General features: G+C 36.2%; 1 protein-coding gene across 3 annotated transcripts; it reads left to right on the top strand.

The window, feature by feature from the left end:
• Positions 1–2,541: 2,541 nt before the first annotated feature.
• On the top strand, positions 2,542–26,233 carry LOC114406066 (TMV resistance protein N-like). Of its 3 annotated transcripts, none has more exons than XM_028368634.1 (12): positions 2,542–3,187; positions 3,281–3,385; positions 3,474–3,554; positions 3,862–3,981; positions 4,074–4,178; positions 4,658–4,759; positions 4,843–4,947; positions 15,203–15,310; positions 19,155–20,259; positions 20,515–20,790; positions 23,076–23,906; positions 24,894–26,179. In XM_028368634.1, exons 1-12 carry the CDS (start codon positions 2,643–2,645, stop codon positions 25,617–25,619), a joined length of 4,209 nt encoding a protein of 1,402 aa, XP_028224435.1. In that variant the 5' UTR covers positions 2,542–2,642; the 3' UTR covers positions 25,620–26,179. The 3 variants fall into 3 exon arrangements, with proteins under 3 accessions (XP_028224435.1, XP_028224434.1, XP_028224436.1); XM_028368633.1 differs by having other exon boundaries at positions 4,071–4,178; XM_028368635.1 differs by lacking the exon at positions 23,076–23,906 and having other exon boundaries at positions 4,071–4,178; positions 24,894–26,233.
• The last annotated feature ends 725 nt before the right edge of the window (positions 26,234–26,958 follow it).

Here is a 26,958-nt window from a genome sequence, read left to right as displayed (position 1 = left end):
TTGGAGATTTAAAGTTCTTTCTTGGTCTCGAAATCGCCCGAACCTCTAAAGGAATTCACTTGTGTCAACGTAAATACACCTTGGATCTTTTGAGTGATTCAGGGATGTTGGGTTGCAAGCCTAACTCGACACCTATGGATTACTCAACTAAGTTACAAGCAAATTCCGGCAACCTTCTTTCAGCAGATTCTTCTTCCACCTACAGAAGATTGATAGGGAAGCTTATATACCTTACAAATACGCGACCCGACATTACGTACGTAGTCCAGCAACTCAGCCAATATATGGCTGCTCCCACCGACACCCACCTTCAAGCCACATTTCGTGTTCTTCGATATCTCAAAGGCACGCCGGGTTCCGGACTCTTCTTCCCCGCCACAGGTACTCCTCAACTTCGGGCGTTTAGTGACTCCGATTGGGCCGGGTGCAAGGATTCAAGAAAATCCACTACGGGATACTTAGTTTATCTTGGTTCTTCCCTTGTCTCTTGGCAATCTAAAAAGCAATCCACCGTATCAAGAAGCTCCTCCGAAGCCGAGTATCGAGCTCTCGCCTCCACCACCTGCGAACTACAGTGGTTAACTTTCCTGCTCCACGATTTTCGGGTCATCTTTACCCAACCAGCTGCTTTATATTGCGACAATCAGTCTGTAATTCAAATCGCCACAAATCCTGTCTTCCATGAACGAACCAAACACATTGAGATAGATTGCCATCTTGTACGACAAAAGCTTCACTCCGGTCTTATCAAGCTCCTTCCTGTTGCTTCGTCTTTACAACTCGCGGATATATTCACTAAGCCCCTAACACCAGCTGTTTTTCACCATCTTTGTACCAAGCTGGGAATGTTGAACATTCATTCCCAGCTTGAGGGGGGCTCTTAACAGTATCAGTTAGATTAGTTAAGTTTGTTAAGAAGGAGTTAGTTAGGATGGTTATCTTTCAGTTGTAACAAACCCTTCATCACGTGTATATATGCTTTCATCATTCCTGAATAATACTAAGACTGCAGCTGATCATCTTTTTCAATACGTTTAACTTTCTCATGCTTCCTTGTTTTGTTAATATGTCTCATCACTTCTGGCGATTCCATTCAATTGGTTGTGGCTTTTCAGTTTTAGACATAATTGAGCTGTCTACTCACAACAATGCTCAATCGATATAATAAAATTAATGGGTAATTTTACACATACGAAATGGTATTGGAAGGGAATGAATTTGTAGTTTGGAACAACTTCTAAAATGGTTTTAAAAAAAAGCATAATAATCCTGAGGATTGAGTGATTGAGGACTGATTAGAAGATTTCAAAAGCATAATTTCAAATTTAGAACACTCACCATGATTTACATGTCTTTCGACAATGATCTTCACGGCTCTTTGTAAGACTTCCCATTGAACAGATATCTTCAGAGCTTGACAGTAAACAACACGAGTTTCTCTTGGTCTTCGACAGTACCGATTCTGTAAATTAATAATGTGAGGGAGTTATTAACATTATTAACTTGCTGACCTTTCATGTAACAACTTTGAAGTGGATGTAAATTTCATTGATGCTCATCCCAATATGACAATTCTGATGCCAAATTAAGTTTCTTGGTAATGCAATCCAAATTATGCTATCTAGACCTTTCTCACAAATTGCAGACCAAGTTGGAAGCATAACAAATGAAGAAACGTTGACAATTTATTCTGAGGCCAGATTAAGTTTTTTGGTTCACTCCCAGGTTTTCCTATATATGCCACCTAATTGAACATCTTCATAAATAACTTGAGCTCTGTTATTCCACTCAACATTGTTGAACATCTGTTTCGGTTGCCAGAATTCTCATTCCAGTGCTTAATTTATATTTTTTTCCTCTAAATTCGGTATTTTAAAATCGACATCTTGCATTTTCCAATTCAAAAATAAAATAGAAAGGACGAATTGAAAAATTAGCCTCTTAATTTTAAAACTTAATATCAAATTAATCCTAACTTATTATTAAATTAATTCTTAAATATAGTAATAAAATAATTTCATAAATTTAATGACAAAATCAATTTATCATATTTTTTACACATTTGAGAATAAAATTTAAAATTTTAATGTTCTAAAGATTAATTTATCAATGCCTCATATTTTCAGGACTAAAAAATATTTTTTTTTAAAAACAATTATTTTTTTCGCATAAATAAAGTTAAAAATATTAAAATAGTTTTTTTTGTATAAAAAGAGCTTTAAAATAGTGAAGCTTTTACAACAAAGTACTATCCAATCGTTTTATTCTATTCAAACGACTATTCGATTTCAATGATAAAAAAAAAAATAGTTTTTTTGTTTTATTTTTTGAAATTGAAAATCATTATTGACGGAAAAAGTAAATAAATAGTAATAACTTTTATCCTCCACTTTCGTTTCTTTTTGCCTTGACTTTTCTTCACAGTAATATATCGTTATAAGTTGGGCAAATTCTGGAACATTAATAGGTGGTCCACCGGTGGATCATCAGTTTTTATATATATGTGAAAAGCCCATTTTACCCTAAGATAAAAAACCTATCTCTACGTTCAACTTCTGCTCCTCGCCGTCTCTCCTCCAACCTTTCTTGTTAGTCCCAAAACAAAACGACAGATCTGCAAATAATATCCTTTCGTCTCTTCCATGTCTTCTGCCTCCAGTTACGACTCTGATCTCCATGATGAGGAGATGGAGATGGACTTTCTGCGTGAACGGTATGAGGAGGACAACAGAAGCTATGATGTGTTTTTAAGTTTCAGAGGGGAAGACACGCGTGCTTCTTTCACTTCACATCTCTATACCGCTCTTCACGACGCGGGAGTCTTTGTTTTCAAGGATGATGAGACACTTCCAAGGGGAAATAAAATTTCACCCTGGCTGCAGTTAGCAATCGAAGAGTCTCGAGTTTCTGTTGTTGTTTTCTCTAGAAACTATGCAGAGTCGCGGTGGTGTTTGAAAGAGTTGGAGAAAATAATGGAGTGTCATAGAACAACAGGGCATGTGGTAGTGCCAGTGTTCTATGACGTAGATCCCTCTGAAGTACGCCATCAAACAGGCCACTTTGGAACAGCATTTCGAAACCTTGAGAACAGACTTTTAAAAGTGGAAGTGGAAGGGCTGCAACGATGGTGGGAGACGCTTGCTGAGGCCGCTGGCATCTCAGGGCTTTCTGTTGTCCGATATTGCAAGTAATAAAAACACTTCCAGCTTTCTCGTATTTTTACTGAACATTGTCTCTGGAATTTTAGTTTATGAAATTCATAACATGTACATGTATGAAGTCTTAGAAGGGAGGTTGGTGATAAGATATGTCTCCTCGCGCAGCATTGGAGGGAGGCACTTCGTGAGGCTGCTGGCATCTTGGGGGATTCAGTCTCAGATTTGGGGTAATTGAGACACTTTATGCTTTCAGATTTTTATTGAACATTGTCTCTGAAAATAACATTTATGAAATTCATGACATGTATGACGAAGAGAAATGGACATTGCTAGTAAAATAGACTACTTTGTGGAGCGTTGGAGGGACGGACTTTGTGTTGCCACTCGCATCCCGTGGTATTTAGACTCAAATATTTTTTTACTGAACATTGTCTCAAGATTTAATTCCTCATTTGGTGTGTATAGTTATAAAAACATTACCTTTTAGCTTTTATACTTAAAAACATCACATTCTAGTCGTTGTACATACCATTTTTAATCCATTTTAGTCATTGCTAAAGGATTAAAAATTACATGTGAAGGACTAAAATGGGATGATTTCAAGTAGAGACTAAAATGTAAAGTTTTTGCATCTATAAGGACAAAATAAGAAAATAAATCATACCTAAAAATAACATTTATGAAATTCATAACATGTATGAAGGAGAGGAATGTTGATTGCTGAAAAGTTAATAGATCTCCTTGTGAAGCATTGGAGGGAAACACTGTGTGAGGCACTTTGTGAGGCTGTTGGTTTCTCAGATGGTGCAGACTTATATTACAGGTAGTTTTTGAGACACCTCCTGCTTTAAGATTTTTACTGAATGGTCTCCGAAAATACTGACTTTCATGAAATTCATAACCTGTATCAAGTAGAGAAATTGAGATGGTTTATAAAATAGAACAGCTTGTGGTGAATTGGAGTACGGCACTTTGCGAGGCTGCAGGTAGCATCTCGGGGGGTGCACACCTAAATTCCAAGTAATTTAGACAATTTCAGTTTTTAGATTTAGCTTAATATGTTTTTTATTCATAATAAATATTCAAATTTCGTGTATGATCCCTAATAAATTTTTTTGTTTTGCATTAATTCGTTAGTAAAACAACTATTTTATTTTTGGTTCTTGGCGCTTAGTTTTAGTCCCTGATAAATTAGTGAATTTTATATTTGATCCTTGAGAAATTTTTTCTATTTGTTATTAGTCGGAATTAAAACAAAACTCCCTAATTTATTAGGGAGCAAACAGAATTCGTTAATTTATCAGGGATTAAAACAAAGATATCAAGGACAAAAAACAAAAGTGTTTTATTAGGAATTTAATGCTAAACAAAAATTTATTAGGAAACAAAGACAAAAATCTGGTATTTATTAGAGATAAAAAATATATATAAAGCCTTTAGATTTTGACTGAACATTGTTTCTAAAAATAACATTTATGAAATTCATAACATTTATGAAGAGGAGGGAAGTTTGCTAATGAGATAAGCCTCCTCATGAAGCATTGGAGGGAGGCACATTGTGAGCATAGTGGCATCCCATTGGCTTTCCTCTTAAATTTCAGGTAATTTAGAAACTTTCTGCTTTCATTTCTACTGAACTTTTTCTCTAGAAATCATGTTTATGAAATTCATAACATGTATCAAGTGTTGAAGAGGAGATCATAAGAGATTTTAAGGACTTAATGATGTCTTGGAAGGAAGCACTTCGTGAGGCTGCTGGCATCTCGAGGGTTGTAGTCCTAAATTACAGGTAATTGAAACGCTTTGTGCTTTCTTAGTATTTTTACTAAACATCGTTATTACACATATATTAGTTTGTTACTGGTTCGTGGGTTTATTTGTTTGTTATAACCTCCTATAAACCTACTATACAAAGCAACTCAGTATCCACTTTGCTGTGTTGATCAATAAAAGAATTAGCCATTTCTTATTCTTGAATGGTTTCATGGTATCTCACTATCACTATCAGAGCTCCTTTTTGGAACTCTGCTGTGCATAGTCTTCGAAAAATGCCTCCTTGCAACAATCTGAATGCGAATAATCCCTCTTCTACTCTGAATCCAGTACAAGATCCTATGAGCCTTTTCTATGTCAATCCAAATGAAAATCCTGCAGCATCAATCGTTTCTTCTCCATTGACTGGTATGAATCACCACAAGTGGGCTCGAGCGATGCAGTAAGCGTTGATTACGAAGAACAAGCAGAAATTTGTTGATGGAAGCATCGGAAAACCTGATCGGTGTGATCCGATTGACAAAACATGGGAAAGATGCAACAACAGTTTGGTACGTTCCTGGATAATGATCTTTGGAAAGATTCTGATTCTAGGAAAGCATGGCTAACTCTGAACTTTCCTCTGATGCTTGGAGGAATTTTCGAGAAAAAGATTCTCACAAGCAGATCTGGTAAGAATTTCCAAAATTCAGGAAGGCTTATATTCCTTCAAACAAAATTCACTTTCTGTCACTCAATTTGTTAACGAACTCACAGTTTTGGATAATGCTGGATAATGTTTTCAGTGAAAGGAATTGGAGCCTAAAAAGGCAACTGAGCAGCCTGTTGTAACGGGCCTCAATGGTGAAGAATACAAGACCCTCATTTAGCATGCGTTTGAATAAAGTATTTAAAGAGGGTCATGTAATTTTTTAGGGTATTTCAATTGATACTCAGGAAAATACAACTTTTGGATATCTACTTTCAGAATTTCATAAATTCTCCAATTTTTCAGTCCTTTGTTAAAATGAGGAATTTACAATTCCACTAAAATAGGTGGAATTTCAAATTCCACCCGTCACACACCACGCGCCCTTTCCTCATGGTTCTGTTGCCTATCGACGACAGAAGATTACTCCATGAGATCAATTTTCAGCAACCTCCTGCAACCGGACACTCATTGGAGCTCAATATTCCTCAACCAGGATGAGGGCACGAGTTGAAAACTCAACACTCAAGCATCGTTCGCTGCAGGATTCTGATAGACATGGCACATACATGACATCGATTGCTGCCAACAGGCATGTTTCTCAGTGTACACGTTCTAACATCATCACCACCGTCAATGACGTCGACGCAGATCCCTTAACGTGGTGGTTTCGTTCCTCCTCACCATCAATGCTATTAGGGTTGCAAAGCTTCAAACATGGCTAATGCTTGGTCTTCGACCCATCAACGAGAATGTTGCAGTAGTAAAAATCTTGGACCGTCGCTGTTGGAGGAGTTTCTCAGGTAGAAGGATATAGTGGAGACGAATCAGTTTTGAGTTTTGAAAGGATGGCAAGCAGATAATAAACAATTCATCCAAATTAAATTAATAACCCAAACATCTTCAATTGAATGAAATTTGATATCCTTCATTTGAATTACTTTGCATTTTAAAATCTCTGGTATTTTAAAACTTTCTATCCAAACATAGAAGGTTTTTGGCTCACTGTGTCTGTTATGTCTCTACACTTGCTGCTGCCTACAGAGGAAAATTTGATTGTAGAGCCCAAAAATGTGCCTTTTGGGGGGGGGGGGGGGGGTACAAGGCAGGAGTTAAAGGAATTTTGATAGCAAAGAAATTTTGATATCCAGGAATGCTTAATTTTATGAACACATATTCCCTTGCCTCTTTCAGTCCATCTCTCAACCATCTTTGTTGTCAACGCTGCTATTTGCATTAACCAACAAAGACAACTACCTAAACATGTAAAGGACTATATTTGTCTGATCACTACTACTAAGCCATCAAAATGCCTTTATCCCATTAGTTCTTACCTCTCCTATCAGTCATTATCCCCTAATCACAAAGCTTATGGCCTTTTCATTTCTACCTTAACTGACCCACCACTTTCACACAAGCCAACAAGGATCAATGTTGGTTGATGCCCCGCAGGCAGAACTTAGAGCTTTAGAGGAAAATCAGACTTGTTAGATTGTGGTTTGCCCCCGATGTTCAGGGACGGATTTAAGGGGGTGGTTGCTTGCCCCCCTCCCTCAAGATTCTTTATCTACATGAGAATTAAAATAAAATTAGATTTAGAAGTATTTTTTAAAAAAATGTTTGTCTTCATCTGATAGAAATGTGATTAGTGAAGTGGGGCCTAGGCCAAGGGTGTGGAGAGTTTATACTAGGAAAAAGACAAAAGGAATGAAAGATGATGACGTGGCTGTGAACGTATGAGAGTGGGTATAGATAGCTATTGCTGGAAGGGAATAATCAGGAAGGAATTCAGTTAGGATTTGGTGGGGTCGCCTCTGGGTGATTTGGGAGCACTGCGTGCTTGGGAATTGGTTGCTATTACTAGTTTGTTATTTTTCTTTTTTTCTGCTCTTATCTTCCTGTAATTGTGGATCTCACAGCAATACCATTGCAGTTTCATTACTCATATTACATTGTTATATCCATTTTATCACTATTTTTGTGCATTAAGACCCATCAATTGGTCCGACCTGCCGGATCAATCTCACACAACGAAGAAGATTGTAGATGTCAAGGAAGCCTAAGATGGGTGACCGAGTTGACGCTTTAGAGACACAGATGGGGAATGCGACAACAACGCTGCAAGAGCTCGCTCTCCAAGTGCAGCAACAAAGCTTGATTCTCGCAGAATTAAGCAAACAGATCGGAAAGAGAAGGGAGACTCAAGAGGAGGAAGCCTCTGCTGGTGACTCTGCACAGAGTGAATCTCGCCTCGCCGAGAAGAAGGTGAAGTTGCCTCTGTTTGATGGAGATGATCCTGTGGCTTGGTTCAACTATTCACTGGTTCAACCTGTTGATGGAGATTGAAGATGAGTTGTCATGGGAGAAGTTGAAGCGAGCGTTAATTGCTCGTTATGGAGGACGTCGTCTGGAGAATCCGTTCGAGGAACTTTCGATGTTGAGGCAGAAAGGAAGTGTGGAGGAATTCATCGAAGCTTTTGAGCTGTTGTCATCACAAGTTGGAAGGCTTCCTGAAGAACAATACCTGGGATATTTTATGAGTGGATTGAAACCTCAAATTCGGAGGAGGGTGCGTACTTTGAATTCTCGAAATAGGATGGAGATGATGAGAATTGCGAAAGATGTTGAAGAGGAATGGAAGGAGGAAGATGACGATGGTGAGCGTCGTGAGGTGAAAAAAGGGGGGTACGAGCGTGTGGGCCAGAAGGATTGGACCGGGTTATTAATGAGGAAATGGGGGTCTCAACCCAGGGATGCAACTCGTTCGTTTCAGTCGGGTGGGTCAAACCCGAGTCAGAAAACTGGTCCGAGTGGATCCAACACAAATTCAACTTTGTCTTTGGTTTCCTCAGCTCGCAAAAACGATGGGGGTCCGCGTTCCGGCACGACGGAGAGGTGGAAGGGAATATCCACAATGATGAATTCGAAGAGAGGAGAGCAAAGGGTCTTTGTTTCAAATGTGGGGGAAAATACCACCCTACGTTGCATAAATGTCCAGAACGAGCTCTTAGGGTTCTAATCCTAGGAGAAAGTGAAACCATGACAGAGGAAGGGGAAATTATAAGTATGGAGGATGTGACGGTGGAAAGTGAAGAAGTGGAGGTGGAATGTAAACTGATGGGGGTATTGGGAAGCATGGGCGAGTCTCACACCATGAAGGTTGAAGGAACGATACAGAATGTGGATTTATTGGTGTTGATTGATAGTGGTGCGAGCCACAATTTCATTTCTCCCAAAGTGACTACTACTTTGGGTCTTGTCATCACACCTACAGCAGCTAAGAGTATCAAGCTTGGTGATGGTCATAAGGTGATAACAAATGGAGTGTGTAAAGGGGTCAATATGAAGATGGGGGGATTGAAGTGATTGTGGATGTGTTGGTGTTGGAGCTGGGGGGAATGGATATGGTGTTAGGAGTTGCTTGGTTAAGCACTCTTGGGAAGGTGATTATGGATTGGGAGGCCATGACTATGCAATTTTCTTATGAAAATGAGTTGGTGAAATTGCAAGGTCAAGGCATTAAGGTGGTCAGACAATGTTATTTGAACTCCTATCTTAAGGATACTCATAGCAGAACTGAGCTGGGCTGGTGGTGGGTTCATCTACAGTCAATGGAAGCAACCAAGTCAGTGGTTCCCAAAGGCTTAAAACCTATACTAGAAGAATTCCAGGAAGTGTTTGGAAACAACATTCAACTACCTCCTGAGAGGAGTCAGGTGCATCGGATTAAGCTTTATCCTGATCATGGTGCCATTAATGTCAGACCCTACAGGTACCCTCATCACCAAAAAGAAGAAATTGAAAAGCAAGTGTCAGAACTGTTGAAAGCTGGAGTCATTCGGCCGAGTATGAGTTCATTTTCAAGTCCTGTGTTATTAGTCAAAAAGAAAGACAAGAGCTGGAGAATGTGTGTAGACTACAGGGCCTTAAATAAAGCTACAGTACCAGATAAGTACCCAATCCCTATAGTTGATGAGTTGTTAGATGAATTATATGGAGCTACTATGTTCTCTAAAATTGATCTAAAATCTGGATATCATCAAATTAGAGTGCATGAGGATGACATCCCTAAAACGGCGTTTAGAACACATAACGGCCACTATGAATATTTAGTAATGCCTTTTGGACTAATGAATGCCCCAGCTACCTTCCAAGCCACCATGAATGACATTTTTCGGCCTTATTTGAGAAAGTTTGTCTTGGTATTCTTTGATGATATTCTGATTTACAGTAGAGATATCGAGGAACACCAAATGCATTTGAGGATGGTTTTGTCTGTTTTAGTTGAGCATTGTTTTGTGGCAAATCAAGCAAAGTGTAGGTTTGGTTGTGCTCAAATTGATTATCTTGGCCATATCATTTCTGGAGAAGGTGTGGCAGTTGACCCTGAAAAGGTGAAGTGTATTCTTGCATGGCCCACACCAAAGAATGTGAAGGGGGTACGTGGTTTTTTGGGTCTCACAGGGTATTATAGAAAGTTTATCCAAGATTATGGTAAAATAGCAAAACCTCTCACCGAATTGACTAAGAAAGACAATTTTTCTTGGGGAATAGAAGCTGTCAAGGCCTTTGAGGAGATGAAGAGGATCATGACTTCTCCCCCGGTGCTAATTCTTCCAAATTTTGATTTACCTTTTGAAGTTGAGTGTGATGCGGCTGGCAGAGGTATAGGTGCTGTTCTAATGCAGCAGAGACGACCTATTGCTTTCTTCAGTAAAGCTTTATCTGATGGGAATCTGGCAAAATCTGTCTATGAGAAGGAATTGATGGCCCTTGTGCTTTGTATTCAACACTGGAGACATTATTTATTGGGCAGAGAATTTATTGTGCACACAGATCATAAAAGCCTGAAGCATTTTTTACAACAGAGAGTTTCATCTCCAGATCAGCAGTGTTGGTTGGCCAAACTGCTAGGCTTTCAATTTGAAGTTAAGTACAAGCCTGGCTTAGAGAATAGAGCTGCTGATGCTCTGTCCAGATGTCATGGTGAGGTAGAAATGAATTCTATTATTTCTTTTCCCTTGTGGGCTGATAGACAGAAACTTTTGGATGAAATAACTAATGATCCGTACATTCAAAAGTTACTGAAAGAAGTGCAGGAGTCTCCTGATGTTAGACCTGGGTTTCAGGTGAAACATGGAGTTTTACTTTATCATGGCAGGTTGGTGATTTCCCCCGAATCACCCTCTATTCCTTGGCTATTGGAAGAATTTCATAGTACTCCTGCTGGAGGGCACTCAGGTTTTCTGAGAACATACCGAAGACTGGCAGATTCCTTATATTGGGTGGGGATGCAGAGGAGTGTAAGGGATTATGTTAGATCTTGTGATGTTTGTCAGAGACAAAAATATAGTGCTACTACTCCTAGTGGTTTGTTACAGCCTCTACCTATTCCTAATGGTGTGTGGGAAGACTTGTCCTTAGATTTTATCATTGGGTTGCCTAAGTCTAAGGGTTATGCAGCTGTGTTAGTGGTTGTGGATAGACTATCTAAGTATAGTCATTTTGTTTTACTCAAACATCCATATACTGCTAAGTCAATTGCTGAGCTCTTTGTTAAAGAAGTGGTGAGACTTCATGGAATTCCAAGTTCTATAATCAGTGATAGAGATCCTTTATTTGTGAGTCATTTCTGGATGGAACTGTTCAAGTTACAGGGTACTAAGCTGAAAATGAGTTCAGCATATCATCCGGAAACAGATGGTCAAACGGAGGTGGTTAACAGGTGTCTGGAAAGTTATCTACGGCGCTTTGCTTTTGATCATCCAAAGACTTGGTCATTGTGGGTCCCTTGGGCTGAGTTTTGGTACAACACTACCTTTCATGTGTCTATTGGGAAGACTCCGTTCGAGGTGGTATATGGGAGGCAACATCCTGCATTGTTGAGATTTTTGTCTAATGAGACTAAGGTGGCTGCTGTGGCATTGGAGTTGAGTGAAAGAGATGAGGCTTTGAATCAACTCAAACTCCACTTGCTCAAAGCTCAGGAACAAATGACAAGGTATGCTAACAAGAAGAGGAGGGACTTGTGTTTTGAAGTTGGAGAATGGGTCTTTCTGAAACTTAGACCCCATAGACAACAATCAGTGGTAAAAAGAATTCATCAGAAACTCGCTGCAAGTTTCTATGGACCTTTCCAGGTGGCGGATAAGATTGGCGAAGTAGCTTACAGGTTGAAACTTCCATCAGCATCTAGAATTCATCCAGTTTTTCATGTGTCATTACTTAAGCGAGCTGTTGGGAACTATCAGGTACAGGGAGAGTTACCTAAAGATTTGGAAGTGACTGAGGAGACTGATGTGTACCCAGACAAGGTGTTGGGTTCAAGAGTCATAATATAGGGGGGTAATGAGGTTCAACAGACCTTGATACAATGGAAAAATAAAGCTTTAGAGGATGTGACATGGGAGGATAATGAAGTCTTGCGTTGCTAGTTTCCAGAATTTTGCCTTGAGGACAAGGCATTGTCTAAGGAGGTGGGAGTTGATAGAAATGTGATTAGTGAAGTGGGGCCTAGGCCAAAGGTGTGGAGAGTTTATACTAGGAAAAAGACAAAAGGAATGAAAGATGATGACGTGACTGTGAATGCATGAGAGTGGCTATAGATAGCTATTGCTGGAAGGGAATAATCAGGAAGGAATTCAGTTAGGATTTGGTGGGGTCACCTCTGGGTGATTTGGGAGCACTGCGTGCTTGGGAATTGGTTGCTATTACCTGTTAGATTGTGGTTTGCCCCCGGTGTTCAGGGACGGATTTAAGGGGGTGGTTGCTTGCCCCCCTCCCTCAAGATTCTTTATCTACATAAAAATTAAAATAAAATTAGATTTAGAAGTATTTTTTAAAAAAATGTTTGTCTTCATCTCTCCCACTCACCAACTTGGTTGTGCCGCTTCCTCTGCCCCCATCAATAGCGGTTGCGGTGGCGGCGCAATAGGTGATCCTGTTCTTAGAGCTGGAGAGGCTGAATTGCATCCTTCTCCTCTCAACGAGCCACCCACCACTTCCAATTCTGATTCCAAGGAAGATCTCCCACCACCAGCAGTTTCCAAAAACACTCCGCCCCTTCAGCCCCAACACTTTTCCTCCGAATCCGAAACTGAATCGGGATCCGAGACCAAATATGTGCGATGTTCTCTCTATCTAGACTTGCACAACCCAACCGATACCTCTGTGTCGTGTACAACCTCTGCTCCCAACACCCCGTGTCGCTCTCTATCCCTCACCTGAATACGCGTGAACCACCCTATAACCTCAGGGCATGCGTGCGACCACGATAAACCAGATCTTGAACTGTTGTGCTACCTCCACCCTCCACCTTGTTGTTGTTGGGTTGAGTTTCAGAAAGTTATGGAGGGCACCAACAAATGGTTTTCCTAGTAGTTTCTGAATTTTATTCCCATTGACAAATTATTTACACAATTTTTTCAATGCTTGTTGCAATTTAGTGAATTGCCCATTTGTGACAATTTATTGATTTTGAAGATTGTTGATAGATGGTTGAGATTTTGGCAAATGAAACTTGTGAATTAGAAGCAAGCATTTTGAACGGAATATTTGCATATTGTTGCTTTGGTTGATGTTGGAAGTTGTTGGGGTTTTGGGTGTTTGCATACTATTGTGGTGGTGGTTGTGTCATAGTGAAAGTTTTTGTGGTTGGCGGCGATTGTGAAGTAGATTGGGAAAAGAAAGAAAAAAAAAGAAAATTTTTTAACATGCAAAACGATGTTGTTTTTTACTTTTTTTCCATGTGTAATCCCATTCAGACAAAATCACATGTGGCACCACACAAGGCATGCTTGCGTGGTCGGTTAAAGGCCACGTAGACAAATAACGATTTTTGATTAACGGTAGGGACTTGAGACAAATTTTTTCAAATATTAAGGACTTGATCCAAAGGAAAAATTTATTAAGGACCAAATGTAAAAAATGGGTATTGATCAAGGACCAAAAACATATTTAAGTCTTTTATTTATCAAATAATTATTTATTAGAAGTTAAATAATTATGTAAAAAAAAAAATCGACCCCCCACCCCCTTTAATGCATTCCTGGATCCGTCCCTCTGCCAATGTTGTGCCCATTGTCCGCCAATGGGTGTACAAAATTAAGAGGAAACTGGATGGATCTATTGAGAGCCAGGTTCAAGGCTCGGTTGGTGACCTAAGGTTAATTGCAACCATATTAAGGGTGTGATTACTTTAATACTTTCTCTCCAATGGCAAGTTAACCATAATCCGAGTTCGACCTTTTGGCTTTGGCATCTATCAACAATTGGTTCATTCACCAATTGGATGTCAATAACGCATTTCTCCATGGGGATCTAAAGGAAGTGTGTATGTGCAAGTGCCTCAAGTATCAGGAAAAAATAAGGTTTGCAAGCTTGTTAAGTAACTCTATGGACTTAAACTAGCTAGCCGCAAATGGTATGAGAAGTTGAATTTCTTGCTTCTCCAACTTGGATTTCAACATTCTATAGTTGATCACTCCTTTTTTATTCATCACACAGTTGATTCCCTTACTACTCGTGTATGTAGTTAACGTAGTCATTGTTGAAAATTCTATGGATATGATAACTTCGTTCAAGCAGATTTTAGATAATCAATTTGGCATCAACGATTTGGGCATTCTTAAGTTCTTTCTTGGTTTTGAAGTTTCTCACTCATCAAGAGGTATCTCTTTATGCCAAGGCCAATATTGTCTCGATCTCTTAAGTGATGCTGGTGTTCTCAGTGCCAAACCTGCAACCACCCCTTCTGAACCTACCTTGAGACTTTGCCAAGATGTTGCCTCCTATACCTGACTTTCACACACCCAGATATATCCCATGCTGACCAACACTTACCTTGGTATTTGAAAGGGAATCCCGACGAAAGGACTTTTCTTAATTTCCCGTGTCATCTATAATACAACTCCCTGGTTTTAGTGACACAGATTAGGGTGGATGTCTCGATACTAATCGTTCTATGATTGGTTATTGTTTCTTTTTGGGAGACTCGGTCACTGGTTTGTTGGAAATCCAAGAAGCAGCCAACAGTGGCAAAGTCCTCATCCGTGGCAGAATATTGAGCCTTAGCTCAGCTACTTGTGAGCTGCAATTGTTGATTTTTCTTCTTCAAGATCTCTCCTTCACTTTTTCCAAACAGTCGGTGATCTGATGCATTAATCAAAGTGCTTTGTACATCGCAACCAAACCCGTTTTTCAAGAGAGGATCAAGCATCTCAAGATTGATTTTCATGTTTTCCGCGAGAAATGTATGGCTGGATTAATGCCACTGCTACCCTAATACACCACTGACCAAACTGAAGATCTCTTCACCAAAAGTTTACATCCCAAGCATTTTCAGAAATTTGTTTTCAAGCTGGGATTGATTTCTATTTTCCAACCCACAGCATGAGGGGTAATATTACACATGTATTAGTTGGTTACCGGTTCAACGGATTTATTTGTTTGTTATAACCTGCTACAGCCGATTTAGATAGTCCACTGTATAAAGCAACTTTGTATGAATTATCCATTTGTTATTCTTTAATCGTTTAATTGTCTCTTAAAAATAACATCTATGAAATTCATAACATGTATGAAGGGGAAAAGTGAAGATTGCTGCTAAAGAGATAAACATCCTCGTGAAACATTGGGCAGAGGCACTTTGTGAGGCTGCTAGCATCTCAGGGATTGTAGTCCTAAATTCCAGGTAATGAAACACTTCTGCCTTCTCACATTTCTTCATCTAACACTCAACATTTTTTAATACTTCAAATGTTTATGTACGATAGTACCGTGATAGTACCGTAATTGTACAATTTTTAAATTGGCTATTAACCAAATTAATCAACCGTCATTAGTAATTTTTTTCCTTGTTACTTTTATTATTCAGAGGTCATGTTTAAAGCATTTTATAGAAAGGGAAATATTTAAAAGATGGAAAGAGAGTTAATATACATGGTAGATTAGCAGAGTAAGAATAATTATGGCAATTTAGTGTTTATAAAACAATATAAAAAAATTAAGGTTAAATAAATATTTCCTTTTATTGAACTGAAGCAAGGTTGCCAAAGGCAATAACATCTGATTCTAAAAGAGCCAAAATCTGGGGAGGAGCGTTCTTGAGCCAGTACATTTCAAGAAAATTAAAAGCTAACGTAGCTAATTTATCAGCCACTAAATTCCCTTTCCCTCTTTGTGAAACTAAAGGCAGATTTCTCCTTCTATTCGTAAGAGATTCAGAATCCTTTAGAATTTCTGCCTGGTAAGAGACAAATCTTGTCTTCTATGATTCTTCCATGCCATATGCAGAAGTTAACTATTAGTCTCAAATGTGGCGTTTGAAAAACACATGTTCCCCAGCGTCTTAATATCCCACCTGAATGTTATCACTTCTTCAATAAGAGGATCGTAGCAATATGGAATAAAGAGGCAGGCTGAAGCCAAATGGTTACCAGCATTGTCCCTGAACACAGCTCTCAAACCTGTACCAACTCCTAATCTTTATAGTGCATCAAAATTTACCTTCGTCTGATTTCCTGTGGGAGGATTCCAACTGATGTTCTGGTTTTGTTGCCTGCTATGCATCTATTTTTTATGTTATGCCAATGAGACCGTTATATCTATAACTTGTCTTGGCTGCAATTCCTTCTATGAGAAAACCCAGAGGGTTCTTCTCTTCCACAGTACCCAAATCAATTCAAAGACCCTTGCTGTGAAGTCTGGGTTGTGCTATAATTTCACTCATCCAAGCCTCGACATTTGAAATGGCAGAGCTCGCATATACCACCACATTTGATGCAAACCATATTCTCTTGACACCCTCACAGCCAATCAAAGCATGAATCGTTGTTTCCTCGTTCTCTAAACACCATGGGCACATTGGGCCAATATGCATTCCTCTTTTGATCAGGTTTTGTCTCACTCGGAGAATGTTGTGGCACGCCCTCCACACAAGGTTTTGGCATTTCGGTGCAATATCAGTTTTCCAAATCTCTGGACCTAATTTTCTAGCTATAGAACTTGTTGATCCCTCCTCATTTTGCATCTTTTTCATCTCACACCAGCAACCGGATTTGACATTGTACCTCCCATCCATAGAATGTTGCCATTTAGCTTGTCTTCCTTTCCCGTTTCAGTCAAAGGAATTCTGTGAATTTCTTCCTTCACATGTGACAGAAAAATCATCTTAATAAGCTCCCCCTTCCATTGTCTTGCTTCATGGTTAATGAGATCAGCCACTAGCAAAGGATTTACTTGTTGTGATTCGTGTGGGACATGGTATAAAGATACATCTCCACTTTGAAGCCATTTGTCTTCATAAACCTCCACACTACGTCCATCTCCAATCCTCCATAACACTCTTCCTTCATTATATCCTTTGAGGCCATAATAATACTAGACCACATATATCTTGGTCTATGTCCTCTGGATGCGTCTAAAGGGTGACACCGTGGATAGTATTTTGCCTTTAGCACTCGGGCCACCAATGAATTTTCAAAACATATGAGGCCCCACCATTGCCTTCTCTTTCCACCCTTTTACTTTCTTCCCCACTCTTTAACAAATTGGAAGACCTATGATTTTGATCTACTTATGAATGTGGACAATCCTAGGTATTTGTCATGACTTTCCACTGCCTTTACACAAGAAGCCTTGTTAGCTCATCAATTCTGGGACTTGGAAGATTTCGGTTACATGAGAGTTCTGAATTTTTTAAATTAATTCTCTGGCTTGAGGCTATTTCATAGGACATCAAAATATTCACTAGCCTTCTTGCCTCCTCCACCATGGCTCTACAGAAAATCAAAAAATTAATCATTCTAAGTTTCATCAATAATATGGGGAAGAATACACTTTAGCCTGTTGGCAATAGTTTTTGTAATAATCTTAAACACAACATTACAAAGGCTAATAGGTCTAAACTCACTGGCTTGAGAGGGATTTTTTACCTTTTGGATAAGAGTCTTATTTATCATAGAAGGGTCTTGGTCGATCACCATTCAAAATATTCAGGGCCATGTTTATGACGTCCTCTCTAATAATATATGCTAAAACTTCTGATAGAATAAAGCTGGATTGCCATCTTCCCCGGGAGCTTTGGTGGGGTGCACTACTCTAAGGCTTCATAAATCTCCTCTCTTGAAAACTCCACATCCAGAAAGTATCACATCTCTCCATAATTTCTCCCCTCCACAAGGCTTGCAATTTCTGTCATGTCATGAGGGCGGAGATGAGGTAAAAAGATCAGAGAAATACTTTGATAATACCTCACCAATGTCCTCTGCATTCCTATACACATTTCCATCATCATCCTGAATCTTCTTTGTGGTATTGACTTGCTTTTGGTGGGATGTTTTTCTATGAAAGAAAGTTGTGTTCCTATCCACATACATCAACCACTCCACCTTCAACCTCTGCTTCCAAAGGACCTCCTCAAGCCTTAAAGGCTCCTCCAACTCACCTTCAATCTCAACTTTTGTGTTTGTTAAGAAACTGACCTGGGGGCTTTGTTGAATCTTATACAGTTTCTTTCAAAGCCTTTTGATTTTTTGAGACAAATTTCCAAACCTTTGTGACCCACACTCATCTAAATTCACCCCTAGCTGGGTAATATTTTGTGTATTTATGCTATTAGTAGTTGGAAGATTCTTTCACTCAAACCTTTTGTCTTTGAACGCCTTCATCACATTGGAAGATTCTTTCGTATGAATCTTTCCCACCAACCAAAAACCTTCGTTGTTTAAAGTAGTACAAAAACAAGAGCTTGTTTGTTCATTGTACATATTTATTTTTTGTTTTTAAATAACAAAACAAAATGCTTGATAAAATTAATTTAAGATATTTTAAAAAATAATCTTGGTTTTAGTTTTTAAAATTGAAAGTGAACAATTTATGATTTTTCTCTTTTGTTAATTACTCGTATTCTTGGTTTAAATACAATTTTGGTCCACCTATTTTTTTCAATCTGTAATTTTGGTCTATCTATTTTAAAATAAAAATATTTCATTCATTTATTTTAAGAAATTCTCAATGAAACCCTCGACCTAACGTCTTCATTTATGGTACCGTAAAAATGTGTTAATTAATTAAAGTGAATGAAATAAATGTAGGTAAAATTCAAAGATATACAGAAATTATGATTTTTTTTTAAATAATAGATCAAATGTCTTTATTTTAAAATAGTATAACCAAAATTGTAGGTGGACTAAAATTATATTTAAGCATTTCTTATTTTTGTTGCTTCATCTTCTTCTTCCATTATCTTTATTTTTTCCCGTTCTAAATATTAGGTATTGACAAATGTTCGGCAAAAAAGTTTTCAAAACCAAAAAATAAAATCAGAATCAAACACACTCTAAGAGCTATAATAGATTTATCATTTTGTCATATATATTTTATAGAAATGTTAGTAAGTACCATGCAATGGATGAACCTAATGGAGAACAACAGACGCTTGTACAATTATAACTTTTTACTCAAATTTCTCTTAAATTTTGATGAATATTTGGACACACCTTTTCTTTGTTTTTATTATGTTTTTTTTATTATAGGAATGAAAGTGAGGCTATCAAAACCATTGTTGAAAACGTTACGCGTTTGTTAGACAAGACAGAGTTGTTCGTTGCTGATAATCCAGTCGGCGTAGAACCACGAGTCCAGGAAATGATTGAACTAATAGACCAAAAACAATCAAATGATGTTCTAGTACTCGGGATGTGGGGGATGGGAGGCATTGGTAAAACGACTATTGCAAAAGCCATTTACAATAAGATTGGCCGCAATTTTGAGGGAAAAAGCTTCCTCGCACATATTAGGGAAGTTTGGGAGCAAGATGCTGGTCAAGTATATCTACAAGAACAACTTCTATTTGATATCGAAAAAGACACAAACACAAAGATACGTGATGTTGATTCAGGAAAAGTTATGTTGAAAGAACGACTTCGCCATAAAAGGGTACTTCTTATACTTGATGATGTAAATAATTTGCATCAATTGAATGTTTTGTGTGGAAGTCGTGAATGGTTTGGTTCAGGGAGTAGAATAATCATCACAACTAGAGATATGCATATACTTAGAGGGAGAAGAGTTGACAAAGTGTTCAGAATGAAAGGGATGAATGAAGATGAATCTATTGAGCTTTTTAGTTGGCATGCATTTAAGCAAGCAAGTCCAAGAGAAGATTTTATTGAACTTTCTAGAAATGTAGTTGCTTATTCTGCGGGATTGCCACTAGCTCTTGAAGTCCTTGGGTCCTATTTGTTTGATATGGAGGTTACAGAGTGGAAGAATGTATTGGAGAAACTCAAGAAAATTCCTAATGGTGAAGTACAAGAGAAATTAAAAATAAGCTATGATGGTTTAACTGATGATACAGAGAAAGGAATATTCCTTGATATAGCTTGTTTCTTTATAGGAATGGACCGGAATGATGTTATACATATATTAAATGGTTGTGGGCTTTGTGCAGAAAATGGAATACGTGTCTTGGTAGAAAGAAGCCTTGTAACTGTAGATTATAAGAACAAGCTTGGAATGCATGATTTGCTGCGAGACATGGGAAGAGAAATCATTCGTTCAAAAACACCAATGGAGCTTGAGGAGCGTAGTAGGTTATGGGTTCATGAAGATGCGCTTGATGTATTATCAAAAGAAACTGTAAGACTTCCATCTATTATTTTTTTTAATTTAAAATATCCAAAGCTAATGGATACAACTAACACATTTATGAGTCAGTTCTTAATATTCATTTGTGCGATTGATTGTCACAAGAATTTTGATAATTGGTTTGGTTGTGAATTGGTTTTTGCTTCTTAGCTCCTAAAACAAATGATGGGTTTTCTCACAAGAGTTTTAACTACCATATATCTTTTTAGCTACGCATGTTTTACCCTTTCGTTTTTTCTATCATAGGGAACAAAAGCTATTGAGGGACTGGCTTTGAAGTTACCAAGAACTAATACAAAATGTTTGAGCACTAAAGCTTTTAAGGAGATGAAAAAACTCAGGTTGCTTCAACTTGCTGGTGTACAACTGGTTGGAGATTTCAAGTATCTTTCCAAAGATCTTAGATGGCTTTGTTGGCATGGATTTCCTTTAGCATGCATACCAACAAACCTTTATCAAGGAAGTCTAGTTTCCATTGAGCTAGAAAACAGCAATGTTAATCTTTTGTGGAAAGAAGCCCAGGTATTAATTTAGTTTTTTGAAATTCATTAGTATTTTTTCTCTTCTTCTTTATGGTGTAATTTAAATTTTCTCAAATGTTAATACTATTTCACTATATAGTGCTTTTAGACAAATTTCATCAATGTTTTTCTCAGCCTCTCTTATATTGCAAGTACTTCTGTAAAAGTTTAAGTTTAAATAAAAGATTTAATTATTAATATGCTCCTTTTATTTATTTAGAATATTTAATTAGGTCATTTTATTTCTGAAAGTTTCAATCAAGTCTTTTATTTTTTTTTAAATATCTCAATGTGATCTTTTTTGTCTAATTGAGACTTACGACGTTAAATTGCAAACTCCTTGAAAAGAATCACATTGAGATATTTTTAAAAAATAAAGGATTTGATTGATAATTGAATATTTTAAATAAATAAAGAGATCAAATTGATAATTATGTATAACTAAAATGAACGTTTATATATTCATATTCTAATACAAGCTCTAGCCTTCCTTTTATACGGTAAACCCAGTAAGCCTACAATTGGAAATGATCAAGATACCAACATTTATTTTTTTTCATATCCTAAAATATCTAAATGAGCATTTAGCAAAAAATAATAATTATGCTAAACGACAAAAATTGAGGCTAAATGAACATTTAGCAAAAAAAAATTGTGCTTGAGCCAACACTAAATAGCGTCAACTAAGTTGACTTATAGAAAACACTATTATGAGTATATTTGTATTTGTGGTATTTACTAGACGACATTTATTAGTGTCAAATTAGATTATGTTAATTTTAGTGTTGACTTAATTCGTGCTAATAGTGTAGGTTAGACCTTGGAAACACAAATCTAAACCTTGAAGCATCCCCATTTTTGTGCTGGCATAGCTGACACAAATAAATTTATATGCAATCTATAGCGATTATTTGACCTGAATTAAGTCAATGCTATGTTACAATAGATAGTGTAGGCATTGTGGTGTTGGTGTTAAATTTTATGGCTATTTTGTTCTTTACTTGTGATACCACCATTTAATGATGCATTAGAACTTTAATTCCAATGCTAAAGTTTACGAATATTTTCCTCTTGTAGTGATATCCTCAACATGCATAAGCAATATAAAAAAGTTGCATTGCCACATCATATAAAAACTCAAAATTCTTGATAATGATTGTATGTATGAAACTTTGGTATAACAACAATAAAGTCTTATTTTTCATTAGGTAAGAGTAAAACCTTGATACATTAAATTAAAAGTTTTACCCTCAATGTAATTCAAAATTCAATTTTTTTAAGATTATCTAGTATCTAATAAAATAGATTTTGTAAGTTTATTATGAACTTACATTATAGTTTTTTTAAAAAAAACATAAGAGACGGAGCTTATGACTTCAAATAATTAAATATATTAAAAACAAAGGAGAGGTAATGTAGGAGTTGCAATTTTTACTAATTGATCAAAGAAGCCATAAAATGCTCATAAAAACTTATAGGCAAATTTGTAAAATTGGTCCTCTATTTTATCTCTAATTTCGAATTTGGTTCCCCAGTTTTTTAATTCATGAATTTGATTTTTCTATTTTGTAAAATCGTGCAATATTGGTCCCCCATGACACAATTGGACGTTGACCGTTAGCAAATGATATTGACTGTTGCGTGTCACGTTCTTATTTGATAATAACTGTCATGTGTCATGTTCTAATTAGATGTCAACTACATGAAATATGAAATGCATTATTGTTCTCAAAGGAGTTATATATATATATATATATTGGTCTTGGTCTTGCTACAACACACTTTTATTTTTTAGTATGAGTGTGTTAGCAAACTATAACTAAAGAACATCTTAAAATACATAATGATGTAGCATACTAATGCACTTATATTAAAAAATAAAGATCTGTGTTGGTAAATACTTGTGGAACTGACTAATGTATACACTTCTATTTTTTAATATAAGTGAGTTAGCAAACTATAACTAGTGAATGTGTCTTAAAATCATTAATGATGTAGCTTGTTAACGTATTCATACTAATAAAAAAACAATGGTATATGTTAGAAAAATCCATATATATATATATATATATATATATATATATATATATCCTTGGGTGGAAGACTTCAAAAGAAAAAGTAAACCTTTATCAAAATATATTGGCACTAAGAAATGGCATTACACAAGTATAAATATTTCACTTTCTATTGAGATGCTCATAACACAATGTAATTGATTCTATTTATGTTTTGAGTTTTATCTCTAACTTTAATTTTCTCTATTGTATGCTCTTTTTTTTCTTGTAGGTAATGGAGAAGCTGAAAATTCTTAATCTCAGTCATTCTCATTATTTAACACAGACTCCAGACTTTTCAAATTTGCCTAATCTTGAAAAGCTATTACTCATAGATTGTCCAAGGTTGTCCGAGATTTCCTATACCATTGGACATCTCAATAAAGTTCTTCTAATAAATTTTCAAGATTGTATTAGCCTTCGTAAGCTTCCAAGAAGTATCTATAAGTTGAAATCTCTTAAAGCACTCATTCTTTCAGGATGTTTAAAGATTGACAAGTTAGAAGAGGATTTGGAACAAATGGAGTCTTTGACAACCCTTATTGCGGATAAGACTGCAATAACAAGAGTGCCATTTTCAATAGTTAGATCAAAAAGAATTGGATATATCTCTTTGTGCGGCTATGAAGGATTCTCACGTGATGTGTTTCCTTCAATCATTTGGTCTTGGATGTCACCCACAAATAGTCTCTCATCCCGCGTTCAAACATTTCTAGATGTGTCATCTCTCGTTTCTTTAGACGTGCCAAATAGTAGTTCCAATCATCTATCATATATTTCTAAGGACCTTCCACTGCTTCAAAGTCTTTGTATAGAGTGTGGCTCAGAACTTCAACTTTCTATAGATGCTGCAAATATTTTGGATGCTTTATATGCCACAAATTTTGAAGAATTGGAATCAACTGCAGCCACATCGCAAATGCATAATATGAATGTTTTAACATTAATTGAATGCAACAATCAAGTACACAACTTAGGATCAAAAAATTTCAGGAGATCACTTTTAATTCAAATGGGAACGAGTTGTCAAGTCACCAATATTCTGAAACAGAGAATTTTACAGGTTTTACCCTTAATTTCTCTCTTATGTATCTAATTTCCTTATCTTTTGTCAATAGAACTATTTTTAATATATCAATTATATATATATATATATATATATATATATATATATATATATATATATATATATATATATATATATATATATATATATATATATAAACATGTCATTTTAAAATGATCATACACCAACATAGATTTTTTTGACACAGTCAATATATATTTTGCTATTAGTAGTTGTCTTAGCTTTAATTACTTTTGTAATTGTGTCTAGGAATTAGTTATACCTGGAAGGACAAATTAAAAAATAAAGTCTCGCTGAAAGGAACACTTTGTTAGTAATAACCAATTAAGAAAGAAAGTTACGATACGAGTATTTAGTAATTAAAAACTATCTTCTAATCATGTGTTAGTCAATCTGTCATTGCGGTAAGAGCACGAAATCCAACATAAATCTGAATTTTACATTAGTTAAGTGTAGTACTAGTAACATCATTTTTATATGTACTTTATTTCATCATTAACTGCTATCATATTCAAAGTGCATATTTAATTTAATGCTAGGTAATTTAAAAAATATATATATATACTTTAATGCGAGGTACAATTTATTATTGTCACGATATAAAATTTAATATTAAATTGAAAATGTTCTCTCACTTTTCATTGTTTTTTCGGTTGGTATAGAACTATTTTTTATTCATTTTATGTTTATTTTGTTACGGGTATGGAACTCTTACTTGGACCAATGGATTTTGTTTAAATTATCCAAGCAAATATATTTATGCATAACTTTAAATTTTTTTTTAACAATTTACTTTTCATACTTATGATTGTGCTGAGTAGTTTTTGCGTAATCAAGATTATAATTTTAAATGATGAGAAAATGAGTTATTATCTTGTTATATCTTAAATTGTTGAATTAATTATATGGTGGTACTAATACATTGATTGATAAACTTTTGAGCATATATCTTCATTTTTACAGAATATGGCTACTAGTGATGGTGGTGGTTGTTTGCTCCCCGGTGATAGCTATCCTGATTGGTTAACCTTCAACAGCGAAGGTTCATCCGTGACTTTTGAAATCCCTCAAGTGAAAGGGCGTAACTTGAAGAAAATGATGTGCCATGTCCATTATTCTTCCCCGGAAAATATAACTTCAGATGGTTTGAAAAATTTGTTGGTGATAAATCACACAAAGGCCATCATTCAACTTTATAAGAGAAATGCATTAGTCTCCTTTGAAGATGAGGAGTGGCAGGGGGTACTATCAAAAATAGAGCCTGCAAACAAAGTGCAAATTGTTGTTGTCTTCTGGAGCAAATTAACTGTTTACAAGACAACAATTTATCTCATATATGAACCAATGAATGAAAAAATAGAGCATTCCCGTGCACGAAATAAGAATGTAATGGATTCTAGTGGTGATGAAAATGAATGTGTTGTTGGGACCATCTCTCTTCAAGTAGAATCCATATATAAGCCAACAAATGACATAATGGAGCATTGCCATGCATCAAATAAGAATGCAATTGTTTCCAGCAGTGATGAAAATGCATGTGTTGTCAGGCCGTTCTCTCCTCAAGTGGAATCCATAGATGACTTAAGGTGTGTTTCAAAAAAAGGCTTGATTAAGCGCTTATTGAATAAGTTATTATCATGTGAATACTTTTGTAATGCAAACTCAGAAAATATGAAAAATCAAGGTTAAAAGATGGTGAAAGAATGTCAGGTCCCAATTGATTCTTATGGTGGCTGCAAATCTTGTATTGTTGCTTGTACAGAGATTGTTTTGGGCAGTGGATGATTTGATTTACATGTAGATTGGTGGCTACTATTAATGCTCTAAATCTGATTGCTAAAGAATGGATACTTGGGGAAGGTCCACTTGTTTTGGGATCTTGGTTTCTAAGGGTGTCCAACTTGAGCTTGATTCTGATGCCCTTGATTTTAATCCTTTGAAGTGAAAAAGATATGTGTAACCCAAATACTTGACAATTGATCAATCTAATGAATAGGCATGTGGGTCAACTGCGTTTTTAGAGAAGTCATCAAACAAGTTGATAACCTTGGCAGTCTAAGTATGTACCTATGTTGATCATTAATTTCCTGCAGCATGAGATGCATGACTCCTATTATGGTAATTACGTTAACCGCTTTGCTAGTTATTTAATATTGTTATGAGAGATCTTGCTTAGTGTGCGTTTGTTGTAATTCTTCGATCTTTTGAAATTTAATCTAGTTATCTTAAAATAAATATTTTTTTGTTGAGATCATGTATTGTTTATTGTTTTCAATATGAATTTATATCTAGAAATTGGGATTTATTCATTTCTTTATGGCGAGTTTCCACGTGCACATTGTAGTTTATTTTCTTTCAAGTTTGGATTTATTTCTTTGAATTGGAAAAGAATAAAGTGAAGAGAATAAGGAATACAAGACCCAAATTTGGATTTCTTTTGGAATAGGGAAAACCAATTTATCCTAATTTTTAGAATTTTGTTTTTGGAAGATTTCAATTTCTACTAAAAGAAATGATGTTTGTTTCTGGTTTTACATACAAGTCGAGTAGATTTGCTGGGCTCAAATTATTAAGTGGTTCTATTTTTGAGAAGACCGTGTATGTTATATTTACTTGTAGCATGTTCACGGGGCTCAAATTTTATTTGAATGAATGACTTTTGTCATGCAAGTTGTTATCTACTTGTGCATGCATGTAGAAATAGGTTGGATTCTTGTTTGAGCTTTAATTTTTTTGCTTTCTCTGGCATCTTGTGTAGCGTTGCCCCAAAATAGAATACTATCTAACTTATACTAAGAGCATCATTAGTTTAAGATCCCAAATTAGGACCTTAAATCACGAATAGTACAACGTCAGTATAAGGAGGGTCAGCGTCATCTAATGACATATCTATATATAGAAATATAATATTATAACATAAATATTCTAATAAAATAGTAGGATGGATGAAAATTAGATAGCTAACGAACTTTCATATGACAACTAAAATAAAATAGACTAACAAAGTATTGAAGTATTAGAAGAAAAC

This window comes from Glycine soja, chromosome 3, assembly GCF_004193775.1.
Source record: "Glycine soja cultivar W05 chromosome 3, ASM419377v2, whole genome shotgun sequence".
NCBI lineage: Eukaryota > Viridiplantae > Streptophyta > Magnoliopsida > Fabales > Fabaceae > Glycine > Glycine soja.
Note: the sequence above shows the minus strand (reverse complement) of the source record. Positions and strands in the feature narration are given on the sequence as shown.

Excerpts from the sequence above, each read along its gene's own strand:
- LOC114406066 (XM_028368633.1), top strand. The coding sequence starts at position 2,643 with ATGTCTTCTGCCTCCAGTTACGACTCTGATCTCCATGATGAGGAGATG. Across the intron at positions 4,760-4,842 it reads GCTTTCCTCTTAAATTTCAG|TGTTGAAGAGGAGATCATAA; the intron begins GTAATTTAGAAA and ends ACATGTATCAAG. Across the intron at positions 20,791-23,075 it reads TTTTGTGGAAAGAAGCCCAG|GTAATGGAGAAGCTGAAAAT; the intron begins GTATTAATTTAG and ends TTTTTCTTGTAG.